The 22414-nt window shown below is 53.9% G+C and overlaps 7 protein-coding genes across 7 annotated transcripts; 4 read left to right on the top strand and 3 right to left on the bottom strand.

Annotated features, from left to right (window-relative positions):
• Nucleotides 1–1463: 1463 nt before the first annotated feature.
• AYL99_11111 (hypothetical protein) lies at nucleotides 1464–3683 on the bottom strand (the record flags this gene model as incomplete). Its single annotated transcript, XM_018842617.1, has 4 exons — nucleotides 1464–2246; nucleotides 2292–3013; nucleotides 3064–3316; nucleotides 3369–3683. 4 exons carry the CDS (start codon nucleotides 3681–3683, stop codon nucleotides 1464–1466), a joined length of 2073 nt encoding a protein of 690 aa, XP_018688030.1.
• Nucleotides 3684–5032: 1349 nt separating this feature from the next.
• Nucleotides 5033–8343, top strand: AYL99_11110 (hypothetical protein; the record flags this gene model as incomplete). The annotated part of the gene is made up of 3 exons (XM_018842616.1): nucleotides 5033–5407; nucleotides 5460–8159; nucleotides 8212–8343. The coding sequence occupies 3 exons, from the start codon at nucleotides 5033–5035 to the stop codon at nucleotides 8341–8343; spliced, it is 3207 nt and encodes a 1068-aa protein (XP_018688029.1).
• An 878-nt stretch (nucleotides 8344–9221) lies between these two features.
• On the bottom strand, nucleotides 9222–11129 carry AYL99_11109 (ribosome biogenesis GTP-binding protein YsxC; the record flags this gene model as incomplete). The annotated part of the gene is made up of 1 exon (XM_018842615.1): nucleotides 9222–11129. The coding sequence occupies one exon, from the start codon at nucleotides 11127–11129 to the stop codon at nucleotides 9222–9224; it is 1908 nt and encodes a 635-aa protein (XP_018688028.1).
• Nucleotides 11130–11300: 171 nt separating this feature from the next.
• On the top strand, nucleotides 11301–12049 carry AYL99_11108 (hypothetical protein; the record flags this gene model as incomplete). The annotated part of the gene is made up of 2 exons (XM_018842614.1): nucleotides 11301–11483; nucleotides 11537–12049. 2 exons carry the CDS (start codon nucleotides 11301–11303, stop codon nucleotides 12047–12049), a joined length of 696 nt encoding a protein of 231 aa, XP_018688027.1.
• A 1459-nt stretch (nucleotides 12050–13508) lies between these two features.
• Nucleotides 13509–14999, top strand: AYL99_11107 (hypothetical protein; the record flags this gene model as incomplete). Its single annotated transcript, XM_018842613.1, has 1 exon — nucleotides 13509–14999. One exon carries the CDS (start codon nucleotides 13509–13511, stop codon nucleotides 14997–14999), a length of 1491 nt encoding a protein of 496 aa, XP_018688026.1.
• A 930-nt stretch (nucleotides 15000–15929) lies between these two features.
• AYL99_11106 (hypothetical protein) lies at nucleotides 15930–17821 on the bottom strand (the record flags this gene model as incomplete). Its single annotated transcript, XM_018842612.1, has 3 exons — nucleotides 15930–16616; nucleotides 16715–17456; nucleotides 17523–17821. The coding sequence occupies 3 exons, from the start codon at nucleotides 17819–17821 to the stop codon at nucleotides 15930–15932; spliced, it is 1728 nt and encodes a 575-aa protein (XP_018688025.1).
• A 2342-nt stretch (nucleotides 17822–20163) lies between these two features.
• On the top strand, nucleotides 20164–21528 carry AYL99_11105 (hypothetical protein; the record flags this gene model as incomplete). The annotated part of the gene is made up of 1 exon (XM_018842611.1): nucleotides 20164–21528. The coding sequence occupies one exon, from the start codon at nucleotides 20164–20166 to the stop codon at nucleotides 21526–21528; it is 1365 nt and encodes a 454-aa protein (XP_018688024.1).
• Between the last annotated feature and the right edge of the window lie 886 nt (nucleotides 21529–22414).

Genomic DNA, 22414 nt, shown 5'->3' with positions numbered 1-22414 from the left:
ACAAGTTCAAGTCCCCAAGTTTCGAGCCTAAAGTTCCCATGGGCCTGGGGCTAGCAAGGGTAAAGGGGTCGGTCGGATGGGCTCGAAGGAGATGGCGTCCCCGAGGTGGAAAACGCTTGAATGCTGGTGGAAGTTGTCAGTGGCTTGAGTTGTTCCAGAAGCTAGGGTTCCAGCCGTATTGCCATGCTCTTTCTGGAATCTCTCGGCTTTCTTTTGGTGTTCTTGAAGCGCCTCACCAGCCTGGGCAACCCGCCGGTGTCGCTACAATCTCGCGGCGGATGCTGCCCCCAAGCGCAAGGATTCAGAGTCGATATCCGCACCCGGCGTGGGTCAACGCTGAGTGGTCAGAGGATTGAGATGAGAGGAGCCATTGGGGGTCTCCTACCACAGTTTAGCTGATAGTCATAGAAGACCAGGGGAATGGGGGCACCAGCAGATCAGAACCCTTTCCGGGAAGGATGCAGTCTTGACTTGATGGAGACGGAGGAGTCTAGTGAGACTGGCAAGACGGGAGCAACTTTTCACAGTGACAACCAAGCTGGGATGGCTCAAGAGTCAAGGGATTCTCGGGGACCTTTGTGCGAGGTTAGACCGGATCGGTCTTCGTCGAGGGTAACAAGGGCACCCCAATCCCACTCCTGCCCATCTTTGCTACTCGTAGTTAAGGCTTTGGGGGTCATGCGGCCCCTTTGGCGCCCTCTTCTAAGAGATGCCGTTTCAGTAGCGTCGTCGTTTGGGCTGCAGACCCTCGCAAAAAGGATACAAAAACACCAACGCTTATACATAATAGTCACCCACCTAGACATGTCGCTTTCTGATGGCTGTTTCTTTCGACCCATGTTGAGGGGTTCCATCTCCTGGATCCGAATGAACCGATCTCTCGAAGTCGAGGCGCCATTAGTATTATTATTGCATGGCGGCGAGTCCATGGGGCCTCCTGTACCGAGTACTTCGAGAAGCTGCTCACTACTGAGTACTTATAGTTCTGGTCTCAACCTGCACCAATGGAAACATCGCTGACTGGCTGGACTGGTAAAAGCCTGCATGAATCTGTTCCCCAGGTCATGCAATTTTCTTGCAGCACCAAGAGACATTGACTCAAGTTTGATGAGCACAAAGCCACCTTCACCATATCGTCGGGCAGGCAACGATGGACAACCTCTTATGGAGCATCGGCGGAGCTCGCGACAGAAAATCGCTTTTGAGCAAGCCACTCTCTGGCTCTCCCGACGTGTCCTCTCGGTTACTGTCGAGCTCGCACCTGGAATCAGAAGCATCATTTCTACCCCTTGTCGAGGAGGCTTGGGTTGGACCGCCTACTCAGCCGCCACCACCGCCGCCAAAGTTACCACGTGTTTTTCCTCGTGGCAGCCCACTGCTGGTCACACCAGGCTGGCCAGCCACCTCTTCAGAATCCCCTGCAGCTAACCTAGTTTTGTGGCAGACGACTTCCTGGTGCACAATCAGTCGGCGGTAGCAGTGCTGAAATCAGTGTCGTAACCCCAGTCATTGGGGTGTCCGCTTGTCGATTCTTCGAAGCTCATACTCGCAGCGGAGGGGGAACGGTCAATGTTGATCAGTATGCGCGAGATACTGACCTTCCGTCGACGTACTGGTGTCGCCGTCCGACCTTGGACAATCGAGTCTCGTGGTGTCGGAATCAATCCACCGAAGCGATATCCCCAACGGACTATTAGATTTCCAAAGTCGTCGTACTCAGTCAGCTTTTCGCATTCTTCGGCTGTCGTATAATCATTCCCACGGGCGTACGCTTTGAGTAACCTCGTCAGGTCCTTGTCGTTGTGCCTATCTTCGACGTCTGCACAGGTCTCATAAAAACCCCCTATTGACGCTAACGGCCTCATACATCGCTCCTTGACTTGCCACATCTCCGAGTCGCTAAGCAATCTGACTTCGAAGGATCCATCGGCCCGCGGCATTACCACCCTCTCTTCCACCAGGCGCTCCATTGTCCGGTCAAGCGCTTGGGGCGTATATTGGGATGGTTTCAGGCGTGTCTGCAAGAATTTTTCGTCGATCTGTGCTCCGGGGATGGTCTCTGTGGTGAGATAGCTTACAGCTGTTCGCAGGAGAATGATGAGCAAAGGGGAGGTCGGTGGGTCTAGCCTCTCAGAAAACAGAAGACAGGTATAGCAGAAGTGCTCAGGCCAAGTCGTATAGGTGAGGCTTTCGTCGCACCCGTAGCATTTACTATGCTGCCAACCGTCGCATACCTCGCAATAGAGCTAGTTCTCTTAGTCGCTGCACTGACTGACTTAGGACCTGCTTACCATTGAACTCGATTTCTGCTGACTTCCACATTCACAATTGATGCGACTCGATCGACTGAGGCGTTTGATCTTTCCTTCAGCTAGCAGGCCTTGATCAAAAGCATTCTCATTTCCGCCTGTCTTTCCGCTCTGAATGGCATAGCAGTGGATGAGGAGCTCTGTGAGCTTGGAAATACGAAGACACAGACAACTTCCTTTTGGCGAACTTGTTGGAGCGGAATGATCTTTGGACGCGCTCCTCTGACCCAATTCTGGGCTTGCAAAGGTCGGCTTCTCAAGGCGTTGCGACCCCGTGGGGATGTTGAAACTGACTTCCTGTGGAACGGGTTCATTGTTTGACGGCTTCCCCGAAGAGGAAGCTCTCAAGCGTTTCGCACGGGGGATTGGACCGGTCCTGGGACGTTTTGCTCCGGGAAATGAATCTCTCCAGGTAGAGACGAGGTTGTTGCTGTGGCTGGAGGACGTCTTCTGCATTGCCTGCAACTGTCTGCTCATTTCCGTGTCTTGCAGATCGATCGATGATTGAACGCTCACTGCAACACGCACTTGCTGGTGTCCGCATTCCAGCACACCTACAACATCCTCATCTCGCTTCAATAACGCCTCACACATTATCTGGCCTTCCCCCTCTTGGTAATCATCTTTGTCTACAAATCCAGGTGGTTGATATGGCATAGGACATGTTTCGTTGTATGTGAGGCTCATTCCTAGCTTACGACGAGCTGTGACATTGGTCAGTGTGTCGTCTCGTGGAAAGATGGGACAATCGTACCTGGCAGACGAGGCAGATCCCTCAGTGAGCGGAGCAGAGCCCGTATCGCAGCCTTGAAACTTTTGTGTGCATTCTCCAAGACGAATGCATGATTCACTGGGTCCAATCGCACGCCGGTGACACGACCTTGTTCGTACGCAAAGGCGAAGTGGTAAGTCTCAACAATCATTGGCTGACTTTCTGTTGCATTTGTCACAAACACACGAAGGCTGTCCAGGTAAGTTCGATGCAAGGCGTCAAATACTCCTTTCTCCTAATCGGCAGTTAGCGAGCTCCTCAGGAGTGGCTCGAGATCTAGGCCTCACGAGCATATCAAGGATTTGATCAGCGCGTCGATGCCCCCCGCGGACAAGGAGTTTGATCTCTTGACCTTCACCAGCAATCTCCGGAGTGAGAGCCTGAAAAGCCGAATACAGACTCCCTCCAGCAGAGGGGTCGTCTTCAAGAGTGATCTGGCCGATATAACCCTTGCGAAAGCAGGGCGACGTCCATGGGATCAGTTCTCTTGTGTGAGCGATGCATGCCAACGAGGCGTTGAGGAAGATCTGAACCACAGCAAGGCTTTCGGCTTGAGAAAGAGTCCGTTCTGAAGGCGGAGCAAGAAGGATCTGCTGTGCCATTTTTGTGAAGTCCTAACATTGAATCAATGAGAGTGGAGGTAGAAGAACTTGACAGTGAGAAGTGAGAAGTGAGAAGGAGAACAGCTGGGAGGTCTATATCGGGATTTCTGGGCTTCACACTTCGACATCGACCGGCCAAAATGTCATGCCTATTTTCAATTTTAAAACCTAGGACGCGCAAAGGCGTTGTATCTGCTCCCAACCTTTTGAATCATCAATCTACAAGCGCTTGTTTTCACCAGGGTAATGAACTGCCTGATCTTCCAGCAGACAATCACTTGGATTCATCTAGTTTTGGGCTAACACAGAGGAACGAGTGCCGCCATGTTTATTCATGATAAGCAACGCATTCGATTGAGTATCCTTTGGTCTAAATAACGAGTTACCTTCATGAACACATCTAACATCTGTGCAGCCAGGTAGGTTGAAGCTGACGACATGCCCAATTTCAAGAGCCACGGCCCCGGTGGCAAAGATGAGGGGGAAAACTCTTTTTCCATGTTGTTATTATTGCGGTGATGGCAGTGGCGCGGCAATTGCAGCTAAAAGTTGATCCGCTAGGGGAAGAAAATGAGGTTGTCTGACATGGCCTTTTCTCCCTCGGTATCGGTGAGAGGGAGCTGGTGGCAGCCCTAATTATATGCCCTCGGTGCCCTTACTATGTCGACCGAGGCAGGGCGCCGGAGTGGCTGGGGTGGTTTTGCCATGTGTCAGACGCCGCTCTTGAGGCTCGGGGGTGGCCTACAAGCGCGCGCCAAGCCCAAAGGCCGTCGTCCCGAATCTCTTCCAGCGGTTCAGGCTCGAACGGTTAAAGGCGTGGCCCAATCCTACACGGCCAGTCACGCCTGGTCTTGGCCTTCTCGCTCCTTTGCCATCTGCTGGATCCGCCCGCTCTCCATGCCTCCTCCCACTCTCCCGTCACATACCAAACACCTCGTTCCTTGAACAGCCTCAGAGTTCACTGACTCAATCCAGTCTACTCGAGTCGGGGCTTTGCAAGGGCGCATTACTTCACGAAGGACCATGCCATCGTTCCCTTCATCGGGTATTTAACAATAACAGACCTTCTTCGAACCTTCGCTTTGTTTTAGGCCCAAGCAGACGTTAACACGAGACGAACCGGCTCTTTCAGTCTCAACGCAGTCCTATCGTTCTGCTGTCGGCTCTTTCGCTTTTCCACAATCTTAGCCTGGCTTCTAACCCAACGAAGCGGTGATTCACGTGTTGGCCGCATGGTGTTCCCCGGAAACCTCCCAAATTGCCACGACGCGACTCTTGTCTACTTCCCTGGAGCAGATGCCCTTTGTCCGCAGACTTGACGAAGCCGAACGGTGACGAGCAAGAATACAATGGATGAGGATATGGTGGACGCCGGTCGTCGAGGCCGGCACCAGTCTGTGCTTCGGGGGACTGAGCTAGGACAACGCCAACGCAGTAAAGACAATCTGAACCATGCTAGAATCATGGAGCCGGACAGCTTGCTTGGCCAATTCTCGTTTGCACCAGCTACGCAAACCACTGTTGTCACTACAACCACGACTACTACTACCAAGTTCCCTCCCTTATTCATCCGTCCACTGCGGCGGACGAAAGACTTGGATCTCAAGCAATATCCTTTGGCAGCTAGCCCCACTCCAGCCGGGCTGAAGAAGATTCACTTCGAAATAGGTGGAAAGCACACAATCTTTCACGAAGCGGAAGATGCGGCGGTGGCACTGGAGCAGGTATGGAGACATGCGTCATAAGATGCAAAAGATATGCTAACCCGGAAACCAGCTGCAAGAGGAGCAACGGTCTCTTCGAAATGCCAACGGGGCAATCGAGACCGTGGAAGCCCAACAGCCCTACTTCGATGTCCCGTCAGCAGGCTCCAAGTTTACCTCCGTCCGACGGAGAGTGCAGAAGAGACCAGCTTCTCCAGACTCTATCACTGACAGCGAAGATCACCCCCGATCTCACGAACCTTCGTTTACGTCAAGTCGAGCCGGCCCATCGACGAGGCATTACCCCGAACACCTCGTATCGAATGCCTACTACCAATCGATAAACCCAATCACCCCAGACAGCAACCCAAAATCCAGCAATGGATCGCGCGTACTCAATATGCGAGCCACGCGAGAGCCGCGAGAGCAGGCCAGTTCCTCCCGAAGCATGAGTGCGCTTCTTCCCTCGCCAAATATGAGCCAACAGCCATCATTTCTAAACATACAACCCTCATCACCAAGCTCGAGCCAATATCATTCCCTAGAACCAGAAGATGGACCGGTCTCTCCGGCCGATCAACCCCATCTAGAACAACGGGGTCATAGAGATATTTCACAAGAAACCGCAGTTCCTACGCCACCTATAATTGAGGATTCTGAGCTGTCTTCAGCAAGGCCTCTCAGTCGGCGTGCTCTCTCATCCGTACCAGCTCGGTTGCACGTCGCGGAAAGCCCCTCCGTACAGGACGGAAGTCTTCCTAGTCCGAGTCTTTCTCCCGTCACGGCTGCTGCAACACTACAAAATGCTGGATACTTTGGAGATGCCGACTCAAATCCGGAAATCACCTCACAACATGACGGGGCATCAAGAGTTCTTGTGCCGGACAGACAGGCATCCAGTTCCTTTCGCTCCCCTCCGATGGTCGAGTCGCGTTTTCGTCACGAACCTCGCCAACTCTCTCGTTTTGCCAATGGTTCAGTCACCGAAATCCCGGCAATGCTTGACTATTTTGAAGCGATTCCGGATGGACTTAAGAGCTACGTTATGCACCAGCTACTCCGCCGGTGCCCGAAATCTACGCTTCAAGTCGTTGCGGACGCCGTCAACCCGGCGTTGAAGTGCGATTTCCTCTCCCTCCTCCCACCCGAATTGGCATTAAACATCCTCAAATATCTTGATTTCAGGAGTCTGTGCAGGGCATCACAGGTGTCAAGAAAATGGCGGCAGATGGTCAACAGCGACGAAGGAGCCTGGAAAGAATTATTTGATGCAGACGGGTTTATATTGCCAGAAGGAGAACTGCAGCAGGCCATTGCCGAAGGTTGGGGTTGGCAAGACCCCAGCCCCCATGGGTTCGAAGAGAACATCGCCGATTCGGCTTCTACCCAGTACGAAACCACGCCTGAGCCCGCTTCAAATCGGTTTAGTGGCATTCTTCGAACGAAGCGCAAGGCCTCCGTGATGTTGTCCAATCAGAAGGTCAAACGAGTCAAGTCTGATCGCCTGGATCCCTCGGTTGACGTCACTTCTGCCGACTTGGTGGACGAGGTCTCCGCCGCCGACGGCCCATATAATGCGGCACATTCGGCGCTGATGGCGGTTCCCCAACCGGATGTTGGCCTGCCGGGTCTCGCAGGTTTGCATCTCTACAAATCACTCTATCGGAGACACTATCTTATTCGAAGAAACTGGATGTTCGAAGATACGAAACCTCAACATCTTGCGTTTCGCGCGCACGACACTCACGTGGTCACTTGTCTCCAGTTTGATACCAATAAGATCGTGACGGGGAGCGATGATAACAACATCAACGTTTACGAGACCAAGACCGGCATCTTGAAGGCCATCCTGACCGGACACGAAGGGGGGGTTTGGGCTTTGCAATACGAGGGAAACACTTTGGTTTCAGGGTCGACAGATCGATCAGTACGAGTCTGGAATATCGAAGAAGCACGGGAAACCCAAGTCTTCCGTGGGCACACATCAACAGTACGATGTCTTCAAATCGTGAACCCCGTCCAAGTTGGAGAAAATGCAGAAGGCCGGCCCATCATGATGCCTAGACAGCCTCTAATCATCACCGGATCCCGCGACTCTACCTTGCGAGTGTGGAAGCTTCCGCGGCCGGAAGATCCCGACTTCATCCAACCTGAGAACGAGTTTGATGCGGATGATTGTCCCTACTTTGTACGAACCTTGTCTGGTCATCAACACTCTGTTCGTGCGATCGCAGCGTACGCAGATACCTTGGTGAGTGGAAGCTATGACTGCACGGTCCGTGTCTGGAAAATATCCACAGGCGAAACGATCCATCGCCTCCAAGGCCACACACAGAAGGTTTACAGCGTTGTCCTCGACCATGAACGCTTCCGTTGCATAAGTGGCTCCATGGACAACATGGTGCGGATTTGGGATCTGAACACCGGTTCTCTCAAATATAGCCTGGAGGGTCACACATCCCTGGTCGGTCTGCTGGACTTGAACGACGACAAACTCGTCTCTGCAGCAGCCGACTCGACCCTCAGAATATGGGACCCGGAGACTGGACAGTGCAAGGCCACTCTGAGTGCACACACAGGTGCTATCACCTGCTTCAAGCATGACGGCCAGAAAGTCATTTCCGGCTCTGACAGGACGCTGAAATTGTGGAACATCAAAACCGGCGAATGCGTCAAAGACCTGCTCTCCGACCTCAGCGGAGTGTGGCAGGTGAAATTCAACGAAAGGCGTTGTGTTGCAGCCGTGCAGCGCGATGGGTTGACGTTTATAGAGGTACTTTCTCACGCTTGAAATTTGGTGTCGCGCTGGCTGACTTCCTTTACAGGTTCTAGACTTTGGCGCCTCCCGCGACGGCGTTCCCGATTACGATCTCGGCCGAAGAATTGTCGTCGACGCTGATGGGATCGAAGCCAACCGTGACGACTTTTTGGATCTGGACGGCACCACTGATGCATGATATCTTTCCACGGCAATGAGCCAGACCCGAAGTCGATATACTTCAAGTTTTGAAAGCATGTGAAAAAGCAAGAGAGGTACACCCGGCCTATGGATCATGACTTGGCCACTCTTCTCGGCGTCCGGTTAACTGCGGACGACACGACGGTCACCTGTTTAATGATTGCGCTTTATGATGACGCCTTTGACATCCGACTGAAGGCTTGGAAGATGACGAGATATCAATTTTATCGCTATGATTATGGCTTGCCAACGACTGCGACTTGTTTGCGGGCTGTTTTGTCTGCTCTTTTGCCCGGATTTGATCTACCTCTAACTGGTAAAGGATTGGGGCGTTTCCGTCGGGGCGGAATTTCGTCTCGAATGAGGAGGGTGCTCTGCTTGCCCATGGATATTTTCTTACAAAAAACTCGAATTGCACGTTGGCCTGGGTGGTGTCGCTGTTTGGGAGGCCTCACAGCCTAGGCCTCGAGGATGTCCGTTCGTAATCCGCCAAACATAGCCATAACTTACGAGTACATACGCAACGCACATGTTTATGAACCTCCCTCCCCAAATTCGAACGCGGTGAAAGCTTTGAGCGAAGACTATCACTGATGGACATAGCGTGGAGGTGTTTGCTCAATTGTCAGGATCACCCAGGTATACAGAAGTAGTAAGATAATGGTGTCGAGGACACCCCGAGCACAGGTGCGTCACAGACCATCTATTTCTATCACAGTCACATCTACTCTCCGTATTGTACATTTGGCCCTGCAATACACCACGGTCGGTCGGTCGGTCGAGGATGAACCACCATGGTAACATGCGTCAGCAAAAGCGCCCACGTTTTCCCCCGTTCCCCGTTCCCTGTGTATCAATCCGATCTAGAGCTCTGATTCATTGCCTCCTCTTCCGCCGGCTCGAGGCCGACCCGCCGCCCGAGCGGGACGCGGGTTCGGAGAACATGGACTCGAACGCGTCGAAGCCTTGGGTGACGCCCTTGCCCATCAGGGCAGGCTGTTCGCGGGGCTGCCGTTGCGATTCTTGCTGGCTGCTAGCTGTCGCACCCCGGGTTTTCGTCTGACGACGGCGTTTACTTGGGGAATGCTGCTTCTGTTTGTCCGACTTGGAAGGCTTGGGTGGGTCGGCGAACATGGCTTCAAAGGCATCCAAGCCCTGCGAGACGCCTTTGCCGACAAAGCCCGGTTGGGGCGTGGTAGGTTGCGATTGCGACGAGCTGTAGGTCGACGACGCTGCCGGTGCTCGGGTCTGGCGCCGTGGGTGGAGTGTTCGGGACTGCTGCTGTTGTTTCTTCGACTTGTGTGGTTGAGGTGGCTCCGCAAACATCCCTTCGAAGGCATCGATACCTTGAGAGACGGCTTTGCCTGGGAGAGGCGCCTGGGGGGTGGCACGCTTGGAAGCGGCATATCCGGAACCAGAGGCTGGTTGGATCGGGAATCCAAGCGGACTTGCGTCTTGCTCCGAAGTGGTAGTCGTACTCTCGGGCTTTAGGCGACCTCGCGAATTCAACTCTCTGTATACGGAATCAAGTTGTTCGTGTAGAGATGAGTGAGCGTTCGTCTTCTGAGGGTTGGAGCCTCCGAGGTTTCTCAAAGTATCAAAAACTCTCGGTGGCTCACGGTGGCCCTGGAGTTCGGTCGAGGTTGAGGCACTCGCCTCGGAGCCAGTGCCCAAGATCTCGCGCATGAACTCCTGGAGGCTCAAATTTGGGAGGGTCTTTGATGCAGTCCCTGACGGCTGTGAAGGTTCAGAGTCGGACTCTTTTGCCTGAATCAAATGCGATATCTCAGCACCGATCGGGCTGGGACGGCTTGAGGCGCTTTTACTGATGACTTTATGGGCCACGGCTTTGTCCATGGCATACCACTCCAGGTTCGCAGCCCTGAGAATGGCCCATTGCAGATTCTTAAGGCCGAGTGCGTTCTCATGTGCCAGTTTCGTTGTCGAGATGTCTTCGAGCGATCCGACCGCGATCATTTCGCCCAGCATCAACGCCGATTGGCCCTCGAAGTCGGCCTGGCCGCGCAGCCTGGTCAAGGCCTCACGGATGTCGCCGTCTGATACTTTTGAGCCCAATCGATCACACTTTGTGGCAACAATCTGGAATGGAATCCCGAGCTTGTGGAAAATCTCCAGCATGTGACGGTCGGCAGCCATGACGCCGTGTCCGCTGTCGACGAGCAGAAACGCTCTCCTCAGGTTTCTTCGGTTGTTCAAGTATGACACAATCTGAGCACCCCATTCAGATCTGCTCCCAAAGCCGTATCCTGGCATATCGACAAGCGTGACTTTTGGGGTGACATCTCCATCCCACCCTTTTATGGCTCCGCCAGTGTCGTCTTTTGCTGCCAGTGCCCATGCAGCCATGACCTGGGTCATGCCAGGGGTGGCCCCGACTCGATTGAGATCCGAAGAGGTCAGGGCATTGATCAAGGTGGATTTGCCAACGTTGGATCGTCCGACGAAGATGACTTCTGGCACGAGGATGTTCTGCTGCGAGGAGTTCGTCGAGGAGCGCCGCCATGGTTCCGAGGTCTTCCAGCCCGTTCCCGTCCATGTCCTCGAGGGCCTGTGATTTTTGAAGAAGTGTGCAGCTGCAGCTAAGTTCTCCTTGGTGGGAGGAATGGTATCCCAGTACCACGACCCAGCAACCTCACAGGCAGCATCCTGCAGGAGGGGACGAGTAGAGGACAATCTGCGCCGGCCATTCTGGAGCTCGACCAAACGTTGTCGGAGACGAGATCGGGAGACCAACCGGCAGGTGAAGCAAGTGAAGTTTTGCATCTAAAATAAATTTAGAGAGAGATGTTGAAGGACTGAGGCCAGTCTTGATAGAAAAGAAATCAATAACATGGGAAATTTTGAGGATCTAGCGGCGCGTGGTATTAAGGCGCAGACAGGTCCTCGCTCATCCCGCCAATTAGACACAGGCATCGCAGCCCAGCCCGGAGCAATATGCGCAGTATTAATGTATTTCATCCCCACTCTCTGAAGACGGCGACCTTCAAGCGCAGTGTGCGTGCGTATCTCGACCGTGAACTGGTCAGCCTCGATCTCTTCCCATTCACGATGATCAACGCTGTTCTGGTCTTCAATAATAACGGCCAACCGAGGCTGACCAAGTTCTACTCACAACTGGTTCGTGGAATCTGTTGGATCAAACACTCCGAGTGCTGACTATACATGTTTAGGACACGGCGACACAGCAGTCTCTTCTGTCCCAGATATTCAACCTCGTATCAGCTCGGCCAGCTTCTGCCTGTAACTTTCTGCCGCTTCCTCCCTTGTTGGCTCCCAGTGGCACGGGCACCAACACTTCACCCGATGCACCAACCCAGATCACCTATCGCCATTATGCTACCCTCTACTTTATATTGATCTCGACGTCCACCGAGTCTCCACTGGCGCTGCTCGACTTCATTCAAGTATTCGTCGAGGCCCTGGATAGGCTATTTGAGAATGTCTGCGAGCTCGATCTGATATTTGGGTTCGAGACTTTGCACGCAGTTCTCAGCGAAATGGTCGTTGGGGGTGTTGTTATCGAGACAAACCTGGAAAAGATTGTTGAAGGTGTCAGAACAACCGAGGGAGTGAAGGGGAAGAGGAAGGCCGTCAATGCTCGCGACTCTGGCAGCTCCATAGGGAGAGGCACCGGATTTGCTGGTCTTGGTTGGGCTACTGGTGGAGGAAGCAGCTGGAGATGACATCCAGGCTCATATGTGGATGAGGAAAAGTTCCACATCTCCAAAAGGCCTCCAGCTGGATTCTGCACGGCCAGGGCCAGGACCTTTGCTTTAGGATGGCCATCCAGCAGTAACCAACAAGAGAACACCGGGAGAGGATTCATCCCAGATTGCCCTGCACTTGGCCTCGAGCAGTTGGATACAGTCCCACACATCACCAAAGGGAAAACGCACACGATCAATCATGTGTCGAGCTTCGTTCTCAGACACCTCATCGGGCACATCGATGCAACGATGCTTGCTTTACGGAAAGAAATATGCATACCACGAATGAACTATCACTTGTGCTTGATGTGACGGAAACCAAGCATTGGAAAGGACACAGAATCCGGGTGTGTGCTGGCACTGGCGCTTTACCTGTTTCTGAATGGACAAGGAGGTCTTACCATACTATCAACCTCGAGAGGGTCACTATTGAAGTTCGCTAACGAAACGACGACCAAGCCTGGCAAGATATTCAAGTCTCGTTCGTGCCTCTGAGGTCAACAAAAGACAGGAAGTAAGAGAAGTCATCAACCAGCGAGACTGAGGCGTGCCACACCATAAGATGGCGTCTATGGGAGCAATCAGAGACACCATCGACACACAAAGTCACCTCCATCACTCGCGAAAAGGGAACTTGGATGTAGCCGGCTCGGGACGGAAAGACAATAGAGGCTCGGCCCAGTGCGCACTTCGATTCCTAGTTCAACACGAGTTGGAGGGTGCGGGAATTCTCGATGCACACAGAACCTGTGTGATGGCACACTTTGCGGGCACGGCATTGGTGAGGCTGAAATAGTGAGACGGCTCTTTCTGACAGCCGTACGGTGTCCTAGCAACGCTGAAAGCAGGGCAGAATGATGCAGGATTCAGGGATCTGAACCCGTGAGCCTGGTAGGTTCCTGGAGTGGGCTGCAGTGTGATAGAAACATCATGGGACGGAGGTTGGGTCTCGAAGCCACATTGGAATGTTCCCGGGCGCTTAAAAATAGGATGTGAATGGAGGCCCAAGACTGTGCGATGGAGGCTCACTAGGCCTTTTAGACCATTTGCAGTTAGATGCGGTTAGAGCCCCTCCGTCCAGGGTCCCCGCCATCCAGGCACCTGGAAGCCCCCATAGGCTCGCCCAGCATCGGCGGGGGCTCCCCCTCTTAGGCATCTGGGTGCTTTGGCCTGTGATTTGCCCGCCGATGTGCTTCACCCTGCAGACCGCATGCTCGTCTTCACAGTTTCCCACTTCTCGCCGTCGAGCCCGTGTACCAATCACCACAGCAGGCGGCCAGCTGGCCGCTCCTCTGCAATCAATGAGCAGGTACATCTACCGCCGTGATCGCTCTCTAACGAGCAGCCAGCTGCTTCATGTCCCTCTCGGCCAGGGGGTCAGCAGTTTCAGGCTCGCAGCGCTGGGACATGTCGACAGCTTGATCCGCCTACAAAGATGAGTTGTCCCTCTGCCATCTTGACCTTCTCTCTTCTCATCTGTATCTCTGTCCTCATCGTCCCGCCCTCCGCTGCCCAGCCACATTCGATCTGGGATATCAGCATCGACGAAAGCCCTGCCCCTCCGCCAGACCAAGGCCCTCCGCTCTCTGCTGGTGCCCTCCGGGACAAATCCAAACTCAAATACGAGGTCATTGGCATAGTTGGGGCTTACGTGGTGTGGCTGCTCATTACTATTGTGCTGCTTTTCCTTGTCGGCAAGAAGTTGCGTCGCCGAGTCCAAACCTCGAACCGCAGTCTCAGTATGGAAATCGTCAAGCCAGCTCCGTTGGCCAACCAGTCCAAGATGGCGGTGGAACCGCCTTTGAAGAGCCCCGGCAAGATGGCCAGTCTCAGATCATGGGCTACGGGCAAATCACACTCTCACAAACAGTCGAGCATCAGTGTGTCGTCCACCATCGACGAAAAGATCCTCGAGGCAGACAAGGCCAGAAACCAGGATGAAATGGCGAGACTTTATGCTGCTGTTATGGCGCACGACGAAGAAAAGGCCCGGAGCAGTGGGCAAACGTCGCCTCGCACGCCCAACTACCCACCCCAGTACAATGCTCCGCCGACGCCTCGGTCACCTTACCATCTCCCTCCCACTCCAAGGTCACCTCAACATCAACCACCAACGCCAAGGTCACCTTACTACCAACCAAATATTCATCTCAATCTCATGGGGCCGGCCTCGCCTCGGTCGCCGCGGTATCCTCCGGAGTTTCAGCATCTGCGAAATCCCGAGACGGATATCCAAAGCCAGCCCGTTCCACCAGTGGGACACGCTTTGATTCACCCTCTGGCGCCCACTCCTGCCGACGATGCTTCCTCGATGAGGACGCCCTCGCAAGCCAGCGGCCGGAAGAAGGTGTCTCCCTTGTCCTTCATCTCGGGCCGGAGTGATTCGGCTGATCAGACAAAAAAGCGTCCGAGTAACATCTCCGTTCGTGGGCAACCCATCTCGCAACCGATCGGTTCCGCCGCACTCACGGACATCTCGATCTACTCGGAAGAAGCTCTTTCCTCCCCTCGCATTTACAACCCAGGCCCAGCTCCACCAACACCGGGCCAAAAGTCCGCTGTGACCGTGGTTGAGGAGGTTGAAAAGAAAGGTCCTCCAGCACCGATATCTCTTCATAGTACTGCAGCCACCAACAGCTCCAACAGCTTACCCTTCCGTCAATTCTACAACGACGCCCTGAAGAGCGCGCCTGCCACCAAGACCACTTTCGTGGACCGTCGCGAGAGCATTTTGGGCGTGCACCCCAAGACAGGAGTGCCTCAAACTCCGTATAGTCCTTACATGCCTTATACCCCGATGACACCCGTGACGCCGCGCACGCTGATGACGAAGAAGGAGATGAGAAAGAACAGGAAGAAGGAAGGCTTGAAGGTGCTTACCGAGGACGACATGGTGCTGTCCGACGAGGACTTGTGGTCCACTTAGAAGACTGTTCACGATGTTCTTTTTATTGTCTGCGAGTTGTGTTTCCTTGTCTCATATCTTTTCCTATCTGAACCAACCTTGGGGGAGGGGGCCCGAGCACACGGGCCCTTTCGCTTGCTCCGCGAGGTGTGCGATGAGACTGGAGAGACATGTGCGCAGTGTACATTTAGGCCCGCCTGACAATAGGCGAAGATTAGATATCCTCGATACCCGACCAACACAGATGTCGACGACAATGAAACTGTTTATGGAGAGAAGAAAGAAGGCTGGCAGTTTCTCGTTGCCGTTCCTACAGCGTATGTATATCTACCGTAGTCGGTCGTCGCGGGAGGGTCCATCAGCAGCATCGCCGCCGCCGGATCGTAGTCCTCCTGTACCGGATACTGGCTTATCCGACTCTCCAGACCCCTCCTTCTCTGTCTGTCTGACCGTGTGCGCCCCGCTCCCAGAAAAGACTTACAGGACCTACAATTCCGCTGCTGTTTTTGTTGTTGTTGAAAATGTACGGCTGGCTCGAGACCAACGTCCACGGACTAGGCAAGTAGAAAGGTATATATATAACACTATAAATATTATGTGTACGTAAGTAGGCATTCGAAGATGGAATTCTAGACATGTTTTCGGGGTTTTTTTTGTTTGTTTTTTAAATCCCTGAGCCACCCTCCCGGTGACACCTTGTGTCTTCCTAAGAGAGAGAATGGGACACAGGGAAAGTGAAATCACAATGGGAGAAAAAAATGGGAAATAAGTGGGAAAAAAGGAAAGGAAAAGGCACGACATCCTTGGGACGCCAATCCGATCAGACAGGCTTTCCACGCTTTTCTCTCCCTCCATTTTCCATCGCACCGTCTCTTGATGCATATTTGTTTCCTCCTCCTCCTCCTCCTCCCCCTCCTCGAGTGTCGGTCTTCTTCCTCTTTTGGTATCATGCTATCGCTCCGCAAACGTGCTCCTCGATCGCAGCACCGCCCCGTACTTCCACAGAAACAGCATTCCCAGCACCCCTGCGGCGCTGACGCCGGCGAGCACGCTGACGCCCTTGTCGACGCCCCAGCTGACGAAGACGGCGCGGCTGCCCATGACCACCCCGGCGGCCATGGATCCCCGCGACATGTCGTAAGTGGCGGACAGCGAGGCGAAGTACTTGCGGTAGGACAGGGAGATGTAGATGATGGTGCACTGGAAAACAACGTAGCTGCCGCCCGAGAAAAGTGCGATGCCGATGGTCGGCACGATCCAGTGGAACGTCGGGTGCGCGGTGCCGTTGGCGTCGTGCGCGGTTGCGGTCGCGGTCCACGCGAATAGGAACAAGCCCGCGGGGCAGAGCACGCTGAATGGGATCGAGGGGATCAGCCAACGTTCCTGCGGGATCGCTGCGTTGATGTGCAGTCTTTGCGGACCCGTGGCGTCAGACTGCGGGTGGCTCACGTCGTTGGCCGCCGCGGCAGCGGAGGCTACCCGCTTCACCTCTGCACGAGCCCGTGGGGTGAAGTACAGCTGAAGGTAGAGGGCGTAGATGACGGCGCAGATTCCACCTCCGATAATGGCGGAAAGGAAGATCAGCCCGATGCCACCGGCGGAGAAGCCGTATCTGTCGTGGTACACCAGGGGGAAGGCCTGTGTAGAGATCGCAGTCAGTCTAGGGGTGTTCTCCGACCACAGTGGCAATTCATGCGAGAAAGGCGGCTTAGAATGTCAGAAAGATGCAGACATACCTCGAAATACGAGTAGTAGGTGGCGTACACGATGCCGCCGTAGACGGTGACAAAGGCAATGGCGGGATCCTTGATTGCGATTTCAGTCGGCTTGATCATCGCGTCCGTAAACACTTTTGCAATGTTCAATCTCTTGATTTCTGATGGTGCCCGGTACTCGGGCTTGCGTGTGAGGTTCCTCATGCGCTTTGCTCGTTGAAGAAGGATGTAATCTGCGCTTGTTTCGGGCAACAACAGGACCAGCGGGAACAGTCCTCCTGCCATGATCGCTACCTCCCAGTATGGCCATCTAAAGTCCCTGACGACGGCGTAGCCCGACAAGAGCGGGCCGACTGCAGGTCCGGCGTACATGGCGCCGAGCCAAAGCATGTAGCCGTATGGTGATTCGAACTCGTCAAAGAGGTCGTCGTAGGAAGCGGCGCCAGTGGCCAGGATCGGGGAGCCGAAGTAGCCCTGGAAAAAGCGGAGGACGCAGATGGTGGCAAAGTTGAGGTCCTGGACTTGTGTGAGGGCGATGGAGAAGGCGAGAAAGGGGAGGAAGGAGGCCCAGTATGGGATGTTGCGGCCGATCCATGGTATTTCCGACAAGGGTGCGAACAGCAACGGGCCCAGGGCGTAGCCAAGAACGTAGAGAGCGAGGATCAGGGAGACAGCGGTCTCACCGAGGCCGTGCTGAGGTGCGATGTACGGGTAGGACGGTGTTGTGATGGACGAGGTGCAGTAGACCACAAATGTGTAGAGACTGGGACAGGATGAACGTTTAGTAAATGAGATGTTGCGGAGGGAGACTAGAGTGCATTCCACATACAAGATGACGAAGCTCGACCATAGCTTCTTCGTCGTTGAGAAATTGCGCGGGTTTTCGGGGTCCGTCGGACTGTACCAGTCGACTATGACCAGGTCCTCCACGTTGGTGCCCTTTTTGGCCAGCACTTCAGGGTCGGCTTCGGCGGTGGCTGGAGGTTCAGCAGCTGGATTTACCGGCTGCGATCGTTTGTTGTTTAAGATTTCGAGTCCATTTCCGTCTTCTGGATATTGGAGAAGGTGGCCTTGTGAAACTAGTCGGATCAATTGACCCAAGGGGGTGTCCCTCAAAAACTTAGCCATGGGGGCGATGACCCGGTGTGGTGTGAAGATATTCGAAGATGTTTTTCTGGTAGCGAGAAGCTTTTCCTGGTGCAAGTGATAATGGCAACCACATCTCGAGACTCTTATAGCCCATTGAAGGCTTGAAGTAGTGGGCCACGAGCCATATCAGACCTTTAACCTGAATAGTTCGGCCGTACGGTGTACGCTGCGGAAATAGAGCCCAAAATAAGCACGATAGACTGCATTACTTACTCAGGGGGGTTGGTCAGCGAGCGCCATGGTCGCAGAGACAGCACTGGTGTTGTGGCCGTGAACAAGCCTTCTCCAGTGGTGTCTATCTGGTTGCTCCAGCATCACATTGATTGGTGCCAGGCCACTTTTCAGGATCGTTGGCGACTTAGCGCAGCAGGGTACACACTCGGCAATTAAGGACGCAGCTCTTCCCAGCATGATAGTGGAGGAGACCCAAGCTCTTTCGGTACCAACCCAGGGCATAGACCGCTTTGATAAGCCGGCACTGCAGATTTGATTGCCTCAGATGGGCTAGCACAATGGGAAATTCGCTGTCACCCGCCACTGGATTGTGAAATTGTAGTGTATGACAGCTCAAAAACTTCGGTCTCTCCGAGCTGGACCTGTCACGGCAATGTAACTTGCGGTGGGTGCTGTCTCGAGCCGCGCCACGGTTAATTCGAGAGGTTCTCGCAAAGACGGACAATATTGCGACGATGAGCTCAGCAGCAACTTCAACAACTCCGCGCCCGGCTCTCTGGCTGCGGACGAGAAATGAGCACTTTCCGGGGAAGGAACAATAGGTGCCGCCCAAAGATGCCAACATGGCGTCCGTATGATCGGTTGAGGCGAGATTCTGACGCAAAGAGGCAGACCTCGTATTCATATCGGCCATGCAGTTCACCCGATACTGGGCCAGAGTACGTAGACGTGTGCAAAGACGTGGCCCAGATGGAGATATTAGCGGCGTCAGGTGAGAATCTTGTAAACGTTCAACCCCTATTAGCCCCGTGGTAGCACCTGTGAGCAGCCAATGGCGATAGAGGATATATGACGCCCACAGGGGATCATGGTCTCCGACATGATTTACGGTCTCCGTATCCAGGGAAATGTCCCAACTAAGCAACAAGCACGAGCAAAAGGGCGTGGGCGATGTGAAGAAACAGGATGAACATCATATCAGGGTCGCAGAAAGTTGCGAGGCTGGTCTAGCCGGAGTTGGTTAGGCAGATCATTACATAATCGCCTCTTTCGCTACGGCCGCTGAAGCGGCCGAGAAGGGAGAACGAGACACCTACATATAAAGTCACAGCGGACTTGTGACGTGTGAGCCCGTTCGGGATGAAGAATCTATCCGTTTGACTCGTTGGCTTTTGTGGCTTGTTGGATGTACCGGCCGCTTGAGTGTGCGACAGCTGTTCACGCAAGGCTGGTGGTAGCAGCTCAGGGACTTTGCTACCCATGCAGCTCGGAGTCCACGAGATCCTTCGCTTTGCATCCTGCTCATTTGTCATTCTGCATATGTGGTTTGAACACCAGAACGGCGGTCAATGGATTTCCCGAGTCTCGACCTTCATCTATGTACAGAAGCAGCAGCGTCTTCGCCACGATGGCTCCTTGGCATCTAATCAGTCTAATACAGAGATATGTAGTCCTTTCGAAGTGGCGACAACGATAATAACTGAATGACAAGATCGATACTTCGAGACTAGGTAGGTAGTTGGTTGATCTAGACCGGGCTGCGGTGATTGGTACAAGTACTGCGTCGAGAGATATCATGAGAGAAGTTCCTCTGCTCGGCGGCCGATAGTTAAGAATAGTCTTAATATGTGTGGCAAGATCAGGTAAGGAGCTTCGGTTATGGATAGCGTGGGCACCCGTAGGCGTTGGGTGGCACTACTGTACCTGGGCGCATCGGTCCATCCCCCCAAGAAAGCCCCCAAGCCCGCTAACTGGCTAGCCCAAACAAGCCAAGCCACAGAGGGCATTAGTTGAGCTGCAGGCGTTCGCTCCCCCTGACAAACATGTGCGTCAACGAGGGGCCGAGAGGCTCACCAGGCTCTTAGTCATTGTCTTGGTACATGCCATCATTGCCTCTGCGATTGCCACATGCCGCCATCACTCAACACACCCAACATTCAATCTTGCATGACTTGCTGTTTTATCAACCACGTTCCTTGTGAGGCCATATTCCATCTCGAAAAAAAGAAAAAACCAGATCAAGCCCTGCGAACTGTCACCCGCACCCCCGACCGGCTCTCTTGATCACACTGGGAAACCAGCTAAAACAAGTATCTCCCCCTCCACCACGCCGAAAGAGCGCAACGTCCGCTGAATCTCCGGCCAAAATGCCCCTTACAGTCCTCACCGATTCAGACGTCAGGGAACTGTTGTATACCTTAACCAAGCAGGATATCGACGAACTCCAATCCAATCTCGCCGAGGCCCTGCATTCATACTCCACGGGCGATACCAATTCACCATGTAGCGCATCCTTCCAGCCACAGCGGACTATCATCAAGAAGAAGGGCGTCACCACCCTGTTCATGCCAGCGTCCACGGGAAATTCGGTGGGAATGAAGATCGTGTCTCTTCAGCAGCCTGAGATTCCGCCCCAAAGCAAGTCTTCAATCTCATCAGTCAACTCTGACAGTCATTCGGGGACTCCCACAGACAGCATGTCATCCTCGACTTCGGTCCAGTCTGCCACGAATGATTTCAGTTCCTTGACCCTGACTCCGTCGTCCACGATGTCGTCTGGAAGAGACTCAATCGACGGCGCTTCATTCCAACCTCCTGCATCAGTCGCCAGCTCTCGAAGCACCACGCCAAAGGGTTCGATCACCCTGCTCGACTCCGCCGGAAACCCCACGGGTATCGTTAATGCCGAAGAACTCACGGCTTTTCGAACGGCGTTGGCTTCCACATTGATGCTGAAAAAGCGAGAGAACGTCCACACTGTGACCGTTTTTGGCGCAGGAAAGCAAGCCTACTGGCACATCCGACTGGCGCTGATCCTCAAGGGCGACCAAATCCGGCACGTCAACATCATCAACCGCAGTTTCGAGAGGTCGATCAAACTGATGAAAGCATTCCAAGTGACGCAAGATTTCAACGATCAATGGCGCAGAGATATCAAATTCTCCGCCATGAGCCCAGAATTCGGCGAGTATGGTCGACTTTTGAAGGAGGAAGTGCGGAAAGCAGACGTCATTTTCTGCTGCACGCCGTCCGTCGACCCCCTCTTCCCGGCCGAGTTCCTGACGTCGCGTGAAGGGCGGAGGAAAGGCAGATTGATCGTGGCCATCGGCTCATACGCGCCCCACATGTGCGAGATTCACCCCGACATCTTGAAAGTGGCCGTGGAACCGGTTCACAGCGGGCATCACCATCACCACCGCCACGCGAAGCAGGGCGGAGTAGTCATCGTCGACAGCCTGGAATCGTGCCTGAAGGAAGCCGGTGAGATCGTCAAGGCGAAGCTCAAACCCGAGCACCTGGTCGAGATCGGCGAGCTGATGATGATCAAGAAGGCCGCAACCCGGGAGATCGAGCTCGGCGGACCGGGCGAGCAGGGCCTCCTGGACTGGCTGACCAAGGGCAACGTCATCTACAAGAGCGTGGGCATGGGACTGCTGGACCTGGTGGTCGCGGGCGATCTCCTCCGCATGGGTAAGGAGAAAGATGTTGGTGTGACCATTGAGGATTTCTAGAGACTTGTGTGCCTTTGTTGGGTGGGTAGGGAGGTAGAGGGTAGAGGTAGAACCACACACCTATACCTAGACCTCCTCCTCCTCCTCAGTCCGTCCGTCCCCCGTTTGTACGAAGGGTTTCCTGTTTTGGGCTGTTGTCTGTCACGACGATTGTGTGTTACGTGTATATATGTGTGCATTCCTGTTCGGGCGGAACTCTTGACTTCCATGAGCTAAGTTGTGCAAGCGTTGCTTTTTTTATGAAGAACCTGGGCATCAATCTTCCATCGACCATCATCCATCTTTCATTCGTGAGCAAAAGCGGGGAGCTAGATATTACAAACCGCCCCATTCCCCCCGGGCTGGGCGGAGGTATCCAGACTGCTGCCATGCCATGTCGACGCCCCGGCCCTCCATCGACACGAAGATAGTGAACTTGCCGTCTACACGCGAGGCCTCCTTCGCCTAGGTAACTTCAGCTTCTCGCGGTCGTGGCGGCCCGAGCCGTGGATCATGACTACGTACATAGCCAACGGACTTCAGGTTACCCTTTGGGCGAGCTGTATACGATACCGCGATCGTGAGAGCAGAAGTCGCCGTCAAACTCATACGAGACCACCATCTGATGTCCGATGGACTCTGTACAGAGTAGATCTTCACCCCTGAAGCTGCCAAGTCTATCGTCACACCTTCCTGTATAGAAATACGACAAACTTGCAATATTTACTGCGTTGCCCGTCTTGACATGCAGGTAATACAGTATTATATTCCTGGTGTTTTCTTCCACGTGTCTGCAGCAATAAATCTTTTCGTACCGCGCTGTTCTCTCATTCCCTCCAGAGCCACTTCCGGCCTTGCAGCCGCCCTTCAGTCTAGCACTCCCACCGCACAAGCTGTGCTTCAACCG

This window comes from Fonsecaea erecta, assembly GCF_001651985.1.
Source record: "Fonsecaea erecta strain CBS 125763 chromosome Unknown Scaff13, whole genome shotgun sequence".
Lineage (NCBI taxonomy): Eukaryota > Fungi > Ascomycota > Eurotiomycetes > Chaetothyriales > Herpotrichiellaceae > Fonsecaea > Fonsecaea erecta.
The sequence above is the reverse complement of the archived record's forward strand: the minus strand, read 5'-3'. Positions and strand labels throughout refer to the sequence as shown.